The following is a 14,359-nucleotide window of genomic DNA, read 5'->3' on the forward strand; positions in this document are numbered from 1 at the left end:
AGGAGATGAGGGGAATGTGAAGGGTGGCAGGACCAGCTCCTCTCTCTGGGGAGGCATGCCAATGCATCTCTGTCCCACCTCTTCCCTTCCATCACCAGTGGGAAGCAGGAACAGGAGTGCTTTCCCACTGGGCATGGAGGAGGTGTGAGATGCTCCTCATGGCTGTGCTGGGACACACAGGCAATTTATAGCAGTAGGGAATGTAAACAAACTCACCCATGTCCCAGCGTCCCCATCGGCCATTCCCTCTCATACTGGCTTTGGGACACCTTGTTCCTGCCAGAGGTCAGGCGCTTGCCCATGCTGTCCTTGCCTCAGCACAGACGGCCAGGCTCCAGTGGGGACAGGTGGCCACAGGCTGGGGATGGTCCCAGGGCTGCCTCTCCTCCCCCGGAAGCCCAATGGCTGCAGAGGGATGAGTGACCCCAGCCCAGTCTTGAGGACCTGACAGCAGGGTTAAGGCAGATAGATTTTTTTGTTTGACACCATCAAACATCCATTTCCTGCCAACTGCAACAACTGTTACTCCTCTCCTGAGGGCTTTCCTCTTTTCCACCTCATTTTTTCCCTCCATAGATGGGGAGTATCTCTTCCTTATAGTATTTGGTCCAGATACACAGAGTGGTTTGGGAATCCATGTGTCCTTGGGTTTGTTTCAACCCTTTGCACAAGCCCTGGGTCCCTCTGCGGATCTGGCCTGGACCACCAAGTTTGGATGGATGCAAACTGCCCCAACATCTCTGCCACCCACGCATCCCCTCCCCACTGCTACCACCCCATTTGTCCTTCACCCTGATGCTGCACCCTGGACTCAGCCCCTGTGCCTGGGAGGTTGGTGCTGTTGGATTTTTCCAGCCAAGCCTTTTCTCTCTCCTGCTAATGCCGATCGAGTTTCTGGACTGAGAGCAGAGATGGAAGGAACAGAGCTGCCAAGCCCAAGCATCATGAGCTGGCCCCCAGCCTGGCCACAGCCCCAAACGTCACTCCACAATTCAACAACCACAGCTGAAGCAGTGGGAAGGGAGAGCACCGAGCTCCCACAGGGCCATGGCACCTCTTTCCCCAGGGGCTGGGACCGTCTGGATCCCCAGAGCCCCCAAGCCAGAGCCAAAATGAGGGCAGGGAGTCAGAGAATGTGGTCTCCCCTCGGTTTCCCTCCTGAGGCACAGAGAAAATGCCTTCAAGCAGCCACAGCACCAATGCTCAGTGCTGCACCCAGCCAAGCATCACACCAAATCCCTCTGGCAGGGCTGGGAAATGCCTTCCTCTGACCATCAGCCCAAGGCCAAGCTTCAAGCTACTCAGAGCCAAGCTGGCTGGGCCACCAAGGTAGAAAGGCTACTGTCAGCCTGTACCTAGCTGCCCCAATAAGATGTCCAAGCACCAGGGAGGAGGCCTGAGCACCGTCCAGCATGCTGGTGGAGAAGCAGGGACTGAAATCAGAGAGAAACCCATCTATACTAAATACAAGTGGGACCTTACACCAGATTACAGTCCAAGCAAGGAAAGCATCATGTCCAAGGTGGAGTCCAGGCAGAACACCCTCAGCCAGAGCTGAAAACATCTTCCCAAACTTGGCCATATTCTCCCTGAAAGGGAGAAATCTCCCCAGGACCCCAGGGGCCCTGCCACAGGGGAGAGACCAGCCCAAAGGGGTGAAGATGGGCAGACCTCTGGCAGACACTGCTTCAGACGGCGAGCTGCAAGGTTTCAGCGGAGGAGAGGGGCACAAGCTGTCCCCCTGCCTGGCATGCCCCTATGGCAGGCCCTGGGTTCAGCACGGATGAGGAGATGCTGCATCTCCCATCCCTGGCTCCACCATGCACCACCCCCATAGGCTCCAGCTTCTCAGGACATGCAGTCACCCCCTTCCCCCCAAGGAATCAAAGCGTCCTACCTGCCACCCTCTGGGCCACCAGGCCCTCCAGATTCAAGGGCTCTTCTGTGGACCTCGATAGGTCTTCATAGCTGTCCGGTCCCTTGGGGGGCATCTGAGTTTGTGGCGGGATGGTGGGGGAAGGCGGGGAAGACGTGAGGAGCTGCTGAGACCCCACTGGGCTGTAGGAGGTGCTGAGTGGGAGGCTGCCCATTGGCGCTCCAGCTGGGGCATGGCTGCAGCTCCTCGGCTCTGGCACTGGTGCTGGCTGGTAGCTGTAAGGCGAATAGGTTTCCCGGTACTCATGCACCCCATAGTTCAACTCCCCAGGAGAATAGCCTTTGCCCCGGGGCTCGGAGACCACGGGGCTTATGGAAGTGCCAAAGGACCTTGGCTGGACCACTTGTGGAGCTGGCCGGGCATAGAGACCAGCGATGGGCTGGGCCGAGATGGAGGAGAGCACGGGTCCCGCTGGCTTGTCCTGGCAAGAGGTGGCAGGCACACTCTGAGATTTGTGGACAGCAGGTGCGAGATCCAGCATGAGGACATCGAGCGCTTCGATGGACTGCTCAATCTCACGTCGGGAGGGTGCCCGGGGAAATTCGGGCATGCTGTGGCTGTGCGGGGGCACCGTCTGCAGTGGGCTGGGCTGCGGGCTGCAGCTGGAGACACTGGGGCTCTGGCTCTCCATGCCACCCTCCTGAAGCCGGGAAGGTGGCCGGCTGCCTCCTTGCTGCTGCCAGGAATTCAAGCCCCTCTGCACAGCCTCCCGGCTGCTGGTGCTGCGAGCTGGAGCCTGGGGCAGTGCTGCAGTCGGGTCATACTTGGCTGTGTCCACCGCTGGGAAGGACCGGGAGCGGTAGGCACCAGGGGGATCATAGCCATACAGGTAGGGCTGGGAGCCAGGCAGTGGCTGAGGCTGGAGCCAGCCCGGGGCGTGGGATCCTGGTGGGCGCTGTGGGTAGCCAGCCAGCTGGTCCTGAGCAGATGCTGAAGGCCGCAAGGCAGGCATTGGGTCACGGAGATGGTGGCCCATCAGGGCATTCTGGTTGTTGTAGGGGTAGCTGCCATTGGAGAGCAACTCGCCATCATACAGCCTATCCTTCAGCAGCTTCTCAGCCCCATTGCAGCTCGAGGGGCCATTGGGCAGGGAGGAGAGGCTGCCCACCTGAGGGGCCTCCTGGTAGCCAGCCTCGCTGGCAGTGGTGGTGCCATCCAAGGAGGAGAGCGTGCCTAGGCTGCCCACACTGTGCCCATCCTGGTTGGGCAGCTCATCATCCAAGATATCCGTCTCCCGCTCAGCCACCAACGCAGCAGCGTTCCCATTGACATGCACCTGAGCTGGCACCACATGGCGGCCCGGCATGGCAGGCAGGCGCACCGGCACAGGGCCAGGCACGTGGTTGTGCATGGGGGGCACACTCTCCAAGCCAAAGCCGACAAGGAGACGATCCAGCTCCCGCTTCTCCTCAGGGCTCAGCACCGCCTGGCCACTGGGTGCCCCGGGCACCCCCGGCTCATCAGTCCGGTCAGTCTTGGTGGAGGCAGTAGAGTTGCCTGAGTCGCTGCTCACCGAGAGCGTGTGCTCGACGTGGTTGGGCGCTGCTGAGAGCGGGAGGCGGGCAGCGTTGACAGCACCAGTGCTGCCGTGGAGGGAGTCTTTCTTCTTCACTTTAGCGTAGAGGCTCCCGTCCAGGGGCCCTTGCGTATGCCCAACCTCTGCAGGGGGAGAAACGAACACGAGACCCCAGATCAATTGCTGGCTCTCTGCACGGAGCTAATGGGTCCCATTAGCCGGTGGTTTCGATCTCTTCCGAGCCGCCGGAATGTTTAAAGACCAGCATCGCCATCTCCTCAGCACCCTCCACAATCTCATGGGCGCCACCGTGCAGAGACACCGGAGACAGACCCGCCCCAGCCCCGTGCCCTCATGCTCCCCCGTTCCACATGCTGTCCTGCCCTGCCCTGCAAGCACTGACTGCTCCGCTGGGATCCATCGAAATCCCCCCCTCCCAGATCCATGCATCATTACTGGTAATTCCCCTTAATAACTGGTGAGGGTCAGGGCTGCCCACGCACAGTCAGCAGGCATTTCATCACCACTCAGCAGGGCTCAGTCAGACTCAAAGGGGTGGCACTGGGAAGGCAAACAGGGAGGGTGGGGGAGATGCACCACAGGCCATAAGAGGACAGGCGGAGGTGGTCAGGATCTGGCCTTGTAGCTCTGCATGTTTCCAGCTGGATGGATGTTCTCAGCCCACGAGTGAAGGACAGCTGAAGCACAGTCCCACCTTCCCCCTCCCTGCCCACTCTCCTCCCAGATGATGCACAGATCCAGCCCGCCACCCATCCTTGACATTTTCTTCCCTGGCTACCAACAGACTCCCACCTTTTCTTTCTTTCCTTCCCCTTTTCTCTCTCAGCCCAGGTGGATCTGCCCTGAACCTTTCCTCACTGACAGACGCTGCCTCAAAGCTCCCCCACAGGCAGTGCCTCTGCCTAACCCCAAACATGCAGCATCTCCTCCCCAGGAAGAGACTGAGTGCCTTGAACCCACAAATTGAGGCTGGTGCAAGCAGCCAGATCCACTGCAAAGCCCCAGGAGGCCGGGGGGAAACCACAGCATGGCAGCATCACCACCAGCAACCTTGCACCCCAGCTCCAAGCCTCCCAACTCCCACCACCCCCAGCAGCCCCAATACTACAATCTGCTACATCCTTTTAAACTTTTACAAATGGGTCAGCTAGATTTTGGGAGCACAGAGGGGCTCCAGTCACCAAGACAACAATGGGGACAGCCCCGAAGCCGTGTCTCCCCACCACCAGAGCATTCACAGCACTGTCTGGGCTGCGGACTCTTGTTTTTCCAGCTCCCCGACGAGGTTTCCTGGAAGGGCCTGCGAGCAGCATTAAACACTTTCTTTTGGAGGAAAAAATGACTCTTCCCTGGCAAGGGGCCAGACGGCTGACTCAGGCACGGAAGACGGCCCTAGCGCGATAGTGTGAAATCAGAGCGTTCCTATCTGTGAGCAAAACACTTCCGAAAGCCAACCTCAGGACAGCTTAACCAGTCCCATGCCGCTGCGCCCACTCCCCTGCAGCTCCCACACTGCTGATCCTCCTTGCCATAAAGTGAAGGGAGGCAGTAACACCCAGCATGTGTCCTACCAGGTCAGGGCTCTCTCCTCGCCGACTTTCCACTCTTGAATCCCCACCAGCAGTATGCCAAGGAGGTGACTGAGCCCTAGATTCCCCCCATGTTTTGAAGCTGCCACAGGACCATGCAGTAAGGTCCTCTCTGGGCATACAGCACAAGAAGGGCTGAGGATGAGGTCCACGACTTCTCCTGGAGTCTCAAAGCTCCTTCAATCTAGACGATGTAGCCAGGAACTGACAGCGTTTTGACTCAGCAACGCTCACATTTGGGGGCAAAGGGGGAGAGAGGGAGGGAATACCTTCCCATGGAAAGGGAAAGGAAAAAGCAATATGTCCAGGGGCAGCGTCAACGCCAGAGAGGGCGAGACATTGCCTGGATCCGGGCAGTTGCCCAGCCCTCCTGTCTGAAGGCAGCAATGGGTACTGGCCAGTCGCAGCAAAGACAGCAAGAGCCAGGGTGGGGGCTGGGATAAATAGGGCAGGGGAATAGAAAGGAAAAGGGAATAAATAAATATAAATGAAAGCACGTGGCTCCAAGTGAAAAAATAGCTAGGGAAGGCTTTAATTAGACTGTGGGCTGGGCAGTGTCCCACGGCTGGGAGAAACATCTCGAAAATGGGGTAAGGATGGGGTATGATGCATTTCACAACGCTGCTCTTCAGCACCCCATCCCACCTCCCCTTGACCCAATGGACAGGCAGGGACATGGGAGTTCTGGTGGCCTCCACCCCAAGAGCAGTACCAGGACAGCAAGCAAGGAAGGGGCTGCGATACCTCCATCATCAGCAAGGGCCTCATCCCACAGGTGCTCTGCTCCATACTTGATTGCCCAACATGTTCTCATCCCCACAAATCCTGCTACTCCCCATCATTTCCAGACCCACCCCTTTGGGACATGCTTTTGCTCACATAGCCATCCATCACTTGTCATCTAAGTTGAATAAAATCCCCTGAAGACAATTTGGGGAAAGAGGGACAGGCTGCCTTTGCTGAAGCAGCCATTCCCAAAGCAGCAGACTCCCAGGTGCCCATTTGCAAAGCATGTGCAGATCCCAGCAAGGTCATATTTGGTCCCTGAAGGTGAGAGCAGCTCCAGCCTGGCAGGCTGTGTCATCCCAGCGTGGGCTGGGTTTGCCCAGGGCTCAGCCCCAGATGCAGCTTTGCTCCAGCTCTGTTTGTTCCAGTTGTACTGAGGTGGCTGGGGGAAGCACCGAGTTCAGCCTGGTCCTACCCTGCTGTCAGGCTCACTGCTACAGTGGGGCAATGCCCTTCCTCTTGCCACCCCAGCACTCTGAAACTCAGCCTAGGAGAAAAACTGGTCCAGGCACGCATGACAATGGGATGAGGGGTCAGCTTGCATCCCCAAGTCCCAGCCACCCACCTCAGGCCCAGTGGGATGCACCATTCAGCATCATGCACCAGCACAAATCCTGGGCCTCTGCACCAGTGTAGAGGATAAGGCAGCGGGACCACCATGTCTGCCCTAATCCTGCCCCCAGCAGCATCACACCCATTGCCTCTGCTCCCTGCCAGCCTGAAGAGCCCTAGCCCTGAAATATCTCTGGAGCCAGCAAGGAAGATCCTGGTGTCCCAGAGCCCCTCACAGAATGAAGGATACACACTGAGTCACATGGGGAAGAGCTCAGTCCCCCATCTCTGGTATCATCCTGTATGATGGCAACAAGTAACCCCATCCCCTGAGCCATGGGTCACTACAGCCATGAATTTCCTACCCGCTTCCCAGCCCTTCCCCCCATCCCATCCGGCTCAAAGAAAAGCAAAGTCAGGACTTACCAAACGGGATGGGGAGGAAAAGATCCCAGGTGATGAGAAGGAGCGGGTCGCAAAATCCCTTTCCTTTGCTCCTTCTAGCACCAGAGCCTTCCAGGGGGACCTGGCGTAGTGGCAACTCGAACGGTGTCTGCAGCCGGCTCCGTATGTCTGTCCAGGACAGGAGCCGACAGCCCGGGGCTGGCTTTAGTTGGCGTTTGTCCCTTCGGCTTTGCTTTCCCTTTCGCCAAGGGAGCTACTCTCTCCCCAGCACTGTGTCCTGAGGGGCCAGCGAGAGGGGCACCCTGACAGCAGCAGGGTGCCAGAAGAGCTCGGATACGGAGCACCCCCAGGAGATGGAGCGCCGGAGGGGAGGATGGAGGAGAGGAAGGCGGCGGAGGCAGGAGGTGGGTTGGAAAGGAGGAGGTGCGGTTGTGCTCCCCTCCACCCCGGACCACACAGGGACCAGGACAGCGGGAGGGGAAGGCAGCTGGGGGCCGCCCAAACCTAAGCTCCAGCCCTGATTAACCCCAGCGAGGTGCGGTGCGGGAAGGGTGGGAGTCTCCGGAGGGAGGACAGCCGGACAGACAGCTCCTAGCTATGAATATTAACTACTTCCTTCATAGGCAGGGCTGCGACGTGTTAACTGTTTCCTAGGCACGACGGACAGACAGCTGGACAGTCTGCTGTCCTCCCCGCATTGGGAGCATCACCCTGTTGGATGACACCCTCCAGTTTGAGACCCCCATCCCTGCCCAGCGTCACACCTGTCCCCAAAATACAGTGACACATTCGGAGTGGAAATGTCTTTTCAGGCCACACGTGATGCTGTAACCCAGCTGAGGCTGCAAACTCAAACATTTTGCTGGAGACTTGAGCTTCTCCGTTTTTAAATAAATATGAAGTCAAAGAGAAATGGAAACCTGCCACAGCCAAGCCACTAACCATTTTCTCTGCCAAAATCGACCTGTTTTCACAACCCCCTTTCTCTGCCCGGCTTGCACCAAACCACCAGCACTGGTTTGAGGATGACACATGCTGCTGCCCTGCCTAGTGGCAAGGAGGCACAGCATGGATCCTGTCCATCCCAGAGCCCTCTGTGACCACACTGCTCCATCCCATGCTATATTCACACTGGGATGGTGCTGACAATTCACTAGTTCAGGTGACAGCGAGCCCCCTCCATGTTTGTACCCCTGCTTGAACCCCTAGTCAAGCCTCCGCTCCGCAAGTGATCCAACATACTCAGCAAAACATGAGGCTACCCCCACCCTAATCCCCAAAATCATGCATTTCCCACTCCCGCAGATGATGGCAGGGGATGAGAGCAGTGTTTCCAGCCAGCCCCCTGACTCACAGCCCTGCTTGCTCTGAAATAGTGGCACATCCCAAGACAGCATCCTCCCAAAACCACCAAGGTTTGCTTGCCTCTCTGCCTTTTATTTTTTGCCCTGGCTGTACAGCTGCAAGCAGCTTACAGGAGAGCAGGTCAATGGCTCCCTGCTCCAGCCCAACTGCCTCGCAACAGCCCCAGCCCCAGCCCCAGACACAAAATCTGGCACATTTGGACTTAAAGGATGGTTTAAAGGAGGAAGAGAAGTGGCTGAGCTCATCCCTCTCTCCCTGAATTCCACCCCTGCCTGATTTCCAGTCCCAGTGGGGCCAAACCCCATCACCCCCCCACATGACATCCCCAAATACCAGGTCAGAGGACAGACCCTGCCCTGGGAGCAGCCACGCTCCAGCCAAGATGTCTAGCCAAGCCTGTGGATGCTCCAGCATTCCTCCCACAGGGAATAACCAGAAGCAAAGGGGAGACGCTCCCCGAAGATCCCCATCCATCCCAGCCAGCTCTTCACTGCCCCCCCAAAACACTCACCCCACTTAGCCCTTACCTTGTGGAGGCCGGAGCAGAGAGCCGGCAGAGAGGGGCGTGATGGGGAGGGGGAAGTGGATTCCTTCAGCTTTAGTCAGCTGGCGGAGGCAAGAAGAGCAGCTCAGATCTTGCTCCCCTCCCTGCACAGCCCAGCCAGGCGATGCATCCAGCCACGGGGGGAGCACAGCAGCCCGCCAGCAGCTCCATCGATGGCTTTAACAGCTCTGACCTGGCCCGTTTGGCTCCCTCCTCTGCACATCCCAACTCAGCCTCCTGGGCAGCCTCAGTCCTTGACATGTGGGGCAGAATTTGAGCCCACTAGGGAAGATATGCCCCACGAGTTGCCCACCCTCCTGAGGGGACCAATGGATGACAGCAACCACATCTAGCTGCCCCACAGAAAGGTGCAGGTTGGGCATCCAGCTCATTATGAGAGGCTCTGGGACTACCCAGCCTTTGCCACGCATCCTGGGAGAGGTGGGATGCTCATCCTGCTCCCCACCCTGGCCAGCTCTGCCCTGCTGGACAGGACTGAGCTGCAAGCGAGCCCCACACCAGAAGCATGACTCAGATGGGAATTTAACAAGTCTCCTGCAGATGTTGGACTTGGCCAGGACCAGGTAAAAATGGGGGGTGGGCAGGGCCAGGGATGTGGAAGGTATGGGGATAGGAGACAGACAGGAAGGCTGGATGCTGGGTGCCAAGAAATGAGCTGGTGGGTCCAGTCCAAGGAACAACTGATAGAGGGGACACATACTCAGCTCTTCTGTACTGTATCCCATCACTTCAGGGTGGCAGAGCCCAGTGTCTTCCCAATCTTGGTCATACATGCAGACCCTGGGGACAATCCCTCCACAAGCTCCATGTAGCCCCAGCACCTCATTCTCCATCAGCACTGGTTTCCTCAGCAAAAGCAAACTGGGCCATATATTTTCCCCACCCAGCTTTGCCCACCTGCTTCTGAGGTACCCCTGAATTTTCTCTTTAGCGATTCTCCAAACAGCTGCAAAACAAGAAGTGGCACAGATCTGCATGTCTCCACCTGCCTCCCTGAAGTCAGCTTGTCCCCCTAAGAGCCACCATGGTGCTGGCAAACCATCCTTCATCCACCCAGGATAGGGTACATCTGAACCCCAAAAACAGCCATGGAAAGAAGCACCCCATTACCATCCTTCAGCCTCCAAACACTCTCAGCCAACTGATGACTATGGGGACCACAATGGGAAACCATCACACAACCAGCACTGACCACAAAGCCCCTTAGAGGATGAGGAAGGAAACTGGCAAAACCATTAGCCATTTGGGGACACTGCTCGCTTGCCCCCATGTCATGTGAAGATGGATGACAGGCTGTAGGATGGGTCCACAGGGGTATCCTAGCACACCCCACTTTCACCAAGGACCATGGAGCAGCCCATACACCTTGGACAGCAAGGATACTACTTGGGTAAGGCGGGAGGGTGAGCTCACTGATGGGGCCAGTCTGTGTCATGGAGTGGTTCAATGAGTAGACCCTGCTTCCCCACACCCAGCTGCACTCCTTCCTGGCCAAGGGGCAAAATTGAGGAGTTCAGACCCCACTCTCATGCGCCCTGCCCTGGGAGAACTTGGTCCGCCAATAACTCTGCTGTGACTCAGCTTCCCTCTCCCCACAGCCCCACAGATAAGCACGGGGAAGGTGAGGGTAACATCAGGACAACCCCCTGGTGGATCCCCAGCCATCCACCCTGCCCCTCTGCCTTCAGGATCCCACAGGGTTACCCCCACCCTGTCAGCCACCCCCCAGACCCAGATGGGTGCCCCACACGGACCCAAAGCCACCGGAGAAAGGACATCCACCCCCACCAAAGGCGGCTGTGGCTGGCAGAGACGCGGTGCGGGGGTGGACCCACCGGTTGGCCGGCGATCCTGATCCCGTTAGCCCGGGCTGTGGTGTCAGTCTGCGGGGAGCCTCCGCCGAGCCGCGGGGACAGGCAGTGTCAGGGACAAGGAGTGGCGGCTGATCCCACCCCAGCTTGGGTCCCTGTGCCAGCCTCACACCCCCCACCCTACCCCCCCGCCCCCAGCCGCCGCTCGTTCGCGCCTGGTGGTGCCAAAAATGTGGCGTGCAATTCCCTGACCAAATAAGGCAAGAACAACCATAAACAGGGACCCCCCTCGCACAGTTGGGCACCGGGGTCCCCCACCCCCTGGAGAAGAGTGAAAGTGCTGACAGAAAAGGAGGAAGATGGGAGAACCCCAAGCCCAACTCTGGCTCTTCCCGCTGCTGCTCAAGGTGCCCCACGGGGCGGTCACAGGGAGACCCCCATAGATGGGCTGCCTGCAGCTGCTTGTGCTGACACGAGTTGGAGGGCAGACTCCTGCCTCCAGCTTCATTCTCCGGCAGTGTCAGCTCATCCCAAAACTGATTGCAAAGGTGCCCTTGTTCCTCATCACCACTCTCCCAGCTGGCACATGGAGGGACTTCCACAGCCCTAACAGTAGCTCAGACCTCTGGGAGGGGACAGGGAGGAGCCCTGGGGTACCTCTGCAGCCCTGCGTGGGGCTGGGAGTGCTGGGGCTGTGCTCCATGGGAGAGGGGAAACACAGGTGCACCAAGGTTCTCAGGGGTCTGCAGGCAGGAAGGGGCTGCCAGCCAGTCCTGCACCTCGGGGAAGGGGCAGAGCCACAGTCTGAGCTTCTGGTGGGGACAGCCCTTCAGGCTGAACCCACAGCCCCCAACTCCCCACCATATAGTTGAGCCCATGTGTCACGAGTTGCCCTATACCGCCCTGTGCCAAGGCAGGTGCCAGTGCCAGGTCCCTGCAGCAGCCCCGGCTACAGCCCCAGAGTGGCCCCACCACAGCCAAGGACCTCCTTGCTGGCCTGGGCACCCAGAGTCCCCACCCTGCCCAGCAAGCCTGGCTGCTCACAGCTCCTACTCAGAGCAGCCAGTGACCTTTAGAGACACTGGGGACTGCAGCTGTCCCCAGTCTGGGGATGCCTGATCAGATCAGGCCAGGAAAGCTCAGGCATCTGCTCAGCCACAGGTGGCTTCACTGCCAGGTCGGGGGCCCAAAAGTACTGCCTCTTCCTGACAAACTGGTGAGGGTGGTCAACTAGCCATATCCAGACAGGTGCTCAAGGGGCTTTTCCTACCTTCAAACCATGGTGTGGACCCTCCAGGGGCAGTGAGGTGTCCTCATCCCTCAAAGGAAACTGAGATAAAGCTATGTTCCACCACAAGGAGCTGGGAGACCTAGTGGCTGCCCCATTAGGTCCTGCTCCTGAAAGACTTGGGGTATGAAAGCTCTGGGGTATGAAAAAGGGCTGGATTCTATTCTGTTCAAACTGGGCTTTGGGAGCAAAAGTGTCAGAAAAAGAATGTGAGCTCTCTGGTACTGTTGGCAGGAGGGAAAGTCCACAAGATCTTCCTCTTCCACCCCATGAACATGTTCCTCCAGCAGCAGCCACCTGCCCCCAGTTCTGCTGCCCAGCAGTGTGCCCTTCTCCAGTGTAATAAGAATTCCCATGGGAACACTTTGGCCACCGACCATCCCATGACTCTAACCTTTCTCCAAATGCTTGCTGGGCAGGGGAGGCTCAGTCCAGGTGCCTTCCACGCTCTCCTCACGCTGGATGTTGAAGTTCTCATAGGAATCCCACCGGATGAGAGGGTCAGATGTGTTGTAGTCCACGGAGACGCTGGGCCCATTCTCCAGGTGCTCCATACCTGGGAAGAGGTGGGACAGTCAGCTGGTGTGACAGTGGAGCCCATGTGGTGAGATGGAGGGAAGAGACAGAGGGAAAACACAGCCAATGAAAACAGGGCATAGGACAAGGCAAAGAGAGTCATGTAGGAACTGGGACACTGAGAGGAATGGATAGGCATGGGAGGTGGTACATCAAGACACACAAAAGGTACACAAAAAAGGTACACAAGGCCAGCTGGGGCTTTTGGGATTTTCTAGATGGACTGACAGCAAGTGTGTCTAGGTTGGGACTTTTTGGGTGGGGGGTCCTCTGTCCCCAAGCAGCCTCCTGGAGAAGAGACAAGAAGGTGATCGAGCACCCATGGGTATTCCCAGATTGGCATCACTGCCTGGACCCCTTATCCCAGACTGGTGACAAAAGAACTGCAAATAGGACGCGAGGGAAGTCATGGGGAGAGGGGAGGGAAGTCATGGGGAGAGGGGAGGGAAGTCATGGGGAGAGAGGAGGGAATAGAGCTGTGGAGCAGCAGAGGAGTCAGCATCCAGCTCCAAACCCCTGCAGTGGTGAGCCATCCATACCTTGGATCTTCTCAGGGCCGTAGGAGAACACAAACTCCACCTTTCCATACTCAGGGAAGCGGTCATCTGGGAAGGAGAGAGCAGAACAAAGGGACCATCTCAATTCATCCCTCCAAAAGCACCCAGAAAGCCTCCCCAAACATGCCTTGAGAGCAGGGTGCCCACCCCAGCCAGCACAAGGATGAGAGCTAGTAAGGGATACCCGTATATCCCTCGGGGAAGTATGTCCCAACCAATGGGATGCATGAATGGAGCAGGTGTGCTCTGTTTCATCAGTGTGGACTTGGGGTGAGTTCCCAGATGTCCCAGTGCTAGGAATGGCATCAGAGGGGAGGGAGGAGAAGCAAGTTTGGGTGGGGAGGTGCTGAGGCGGTTACCTCTGAAGGCCTCATCAAGGTCCTCCTTGCCAAAGACAACGTCAAGGTCATGCACAGCGCACGTGTGGAACTGCACACGGAAAATCACATCACGGGTCGGGCTGCGAAACTTCTTGTGGTAACATTTCAGCTGCAGAGGGGTGCAAAACCCATCTGTCAGCCCCTGGGGAGGGGCAAGAGGGAACCAGGCAGTCCTAAGGCACAAGGACCACCTCGCTCTCTCCCAGCTGCTCCCCGCATGGGGAGTTGAATCAAGGCTCCTTACCAAAATATCACCCTTGAGGAGCAAGCCAGGCTCAATGGTGATGCAGATGCCTGTCTGGCTGTCTCCTTGCACGTTGCTGCAGAGAGGGATGGCAGGAGGATATGAGCTGCAGTGCAGAGGCCCCTCAGAGCTCCCAGCACCACCTCCACCAGCTGATTCCACCCAAACCCATCCAGGAAAGGTGCAAAGCATGGAACTGGCCCTGCAGGTAACCAAGGAGGGTCTTATCCCCCACCCCAAAGGGCATCTAGTCTGAGGGAGAGGCACACAGGAAGGAGAAACTGAAAATCCCAGGTAGGAGGGTCTGGCTGCTGGGGCTGGGCTACCAAGGCTGTCAACCCTGCTCCCTTGCGTCAAAGAGAGAATGGGACATGGAGGGAGAGGTCTTGGAGAACAGTCCCCTCCCTGCCTCAGTTTCCCTGGCAGAAGCACTCCCTCTCCTCTCTGGGCACAGGGGGGCTGACTCTGGGTGATGGCGTCAGCAGTAGGGGATGAGGGAAGAAGGGAGTTGGATTTCACAGGCAAGATAAACCTGGAGTTTATTACCAGAATCCCATAAACAGTCTATTAAAAGCTGAAAGGGTAGGCTTGGGTGGCAGTAAATCTCAGCTAATGGGGACGCCCGGCTGAAGGGAAGGGAGATCCTGATTCAGGGGGGTGAGCTGGGAACAGCCCTGAGGTGAGGGCCTCTGCTCCCTCCAGGGAGGGTCCCAGGCCCCAGCAGAACAACAAAGTGGCTGGAGAAATCAGCTCCTGTTTTACCAGCAC

At 57.8% G+C, this 14,359-nt stretch overlaps 1 protein-coding gene across 6 annotated transcripts in view; it reads right to left on the reverse strand.

Annotated features, from left to right (window-relative positions):
• The window catches only part of TNS1 (tensin 1), a 68,483-nt gene that overhangs the window by 22,998 nt on the left and 31,126 nt on the right, over positions 1–14,359 (reverse strand). For 5 of the 6 annotated variants that reach the window (XM_030454208.1, XM_030454206.1, XM_030454210.1 and 2 more), the window contains 5 exons: positions 13,592–13,667; positions 13,327–13,456; positions 12,950–13,015; positions 12,229–12,390; positions 1,898–3,595 (listed from right to left, as the gene is read on the reverse strand). In XM_030454208.1, coding sequence (XP_030310068.1) covers positions 1,898–3,595; positions 12,229–12,390; positions 12,950–13,015; positions 13,327–13,456; positions 13,592–13,667 — 2,132 coding nt within the window. The remainder of the gene's footprint in view (positions 1–1,897; positions 3,596–12,228; positions 12,391–12,949; positions 13,016–13,326; positions 13,457–13,591; positions 13,668–14,359) is intronic. The other variant, XM_030454212.1, reaches the window with a different exon arrangement.

This window comes from Calypte anna, chromosome 7, assembly GCF_003957555.1.
Source record: "Calypte anna isolate BGI_N300 chromosome 7, bCalAnn1_v1.p, whole genome shotgun sequence".
Classification (NCBI taxonomy): domain Eukaryota; kingdom Metazoa; phylum Chordata; class Aves; order Apodiformes; family Trochilidae; genus Calypte; species Calypte anna.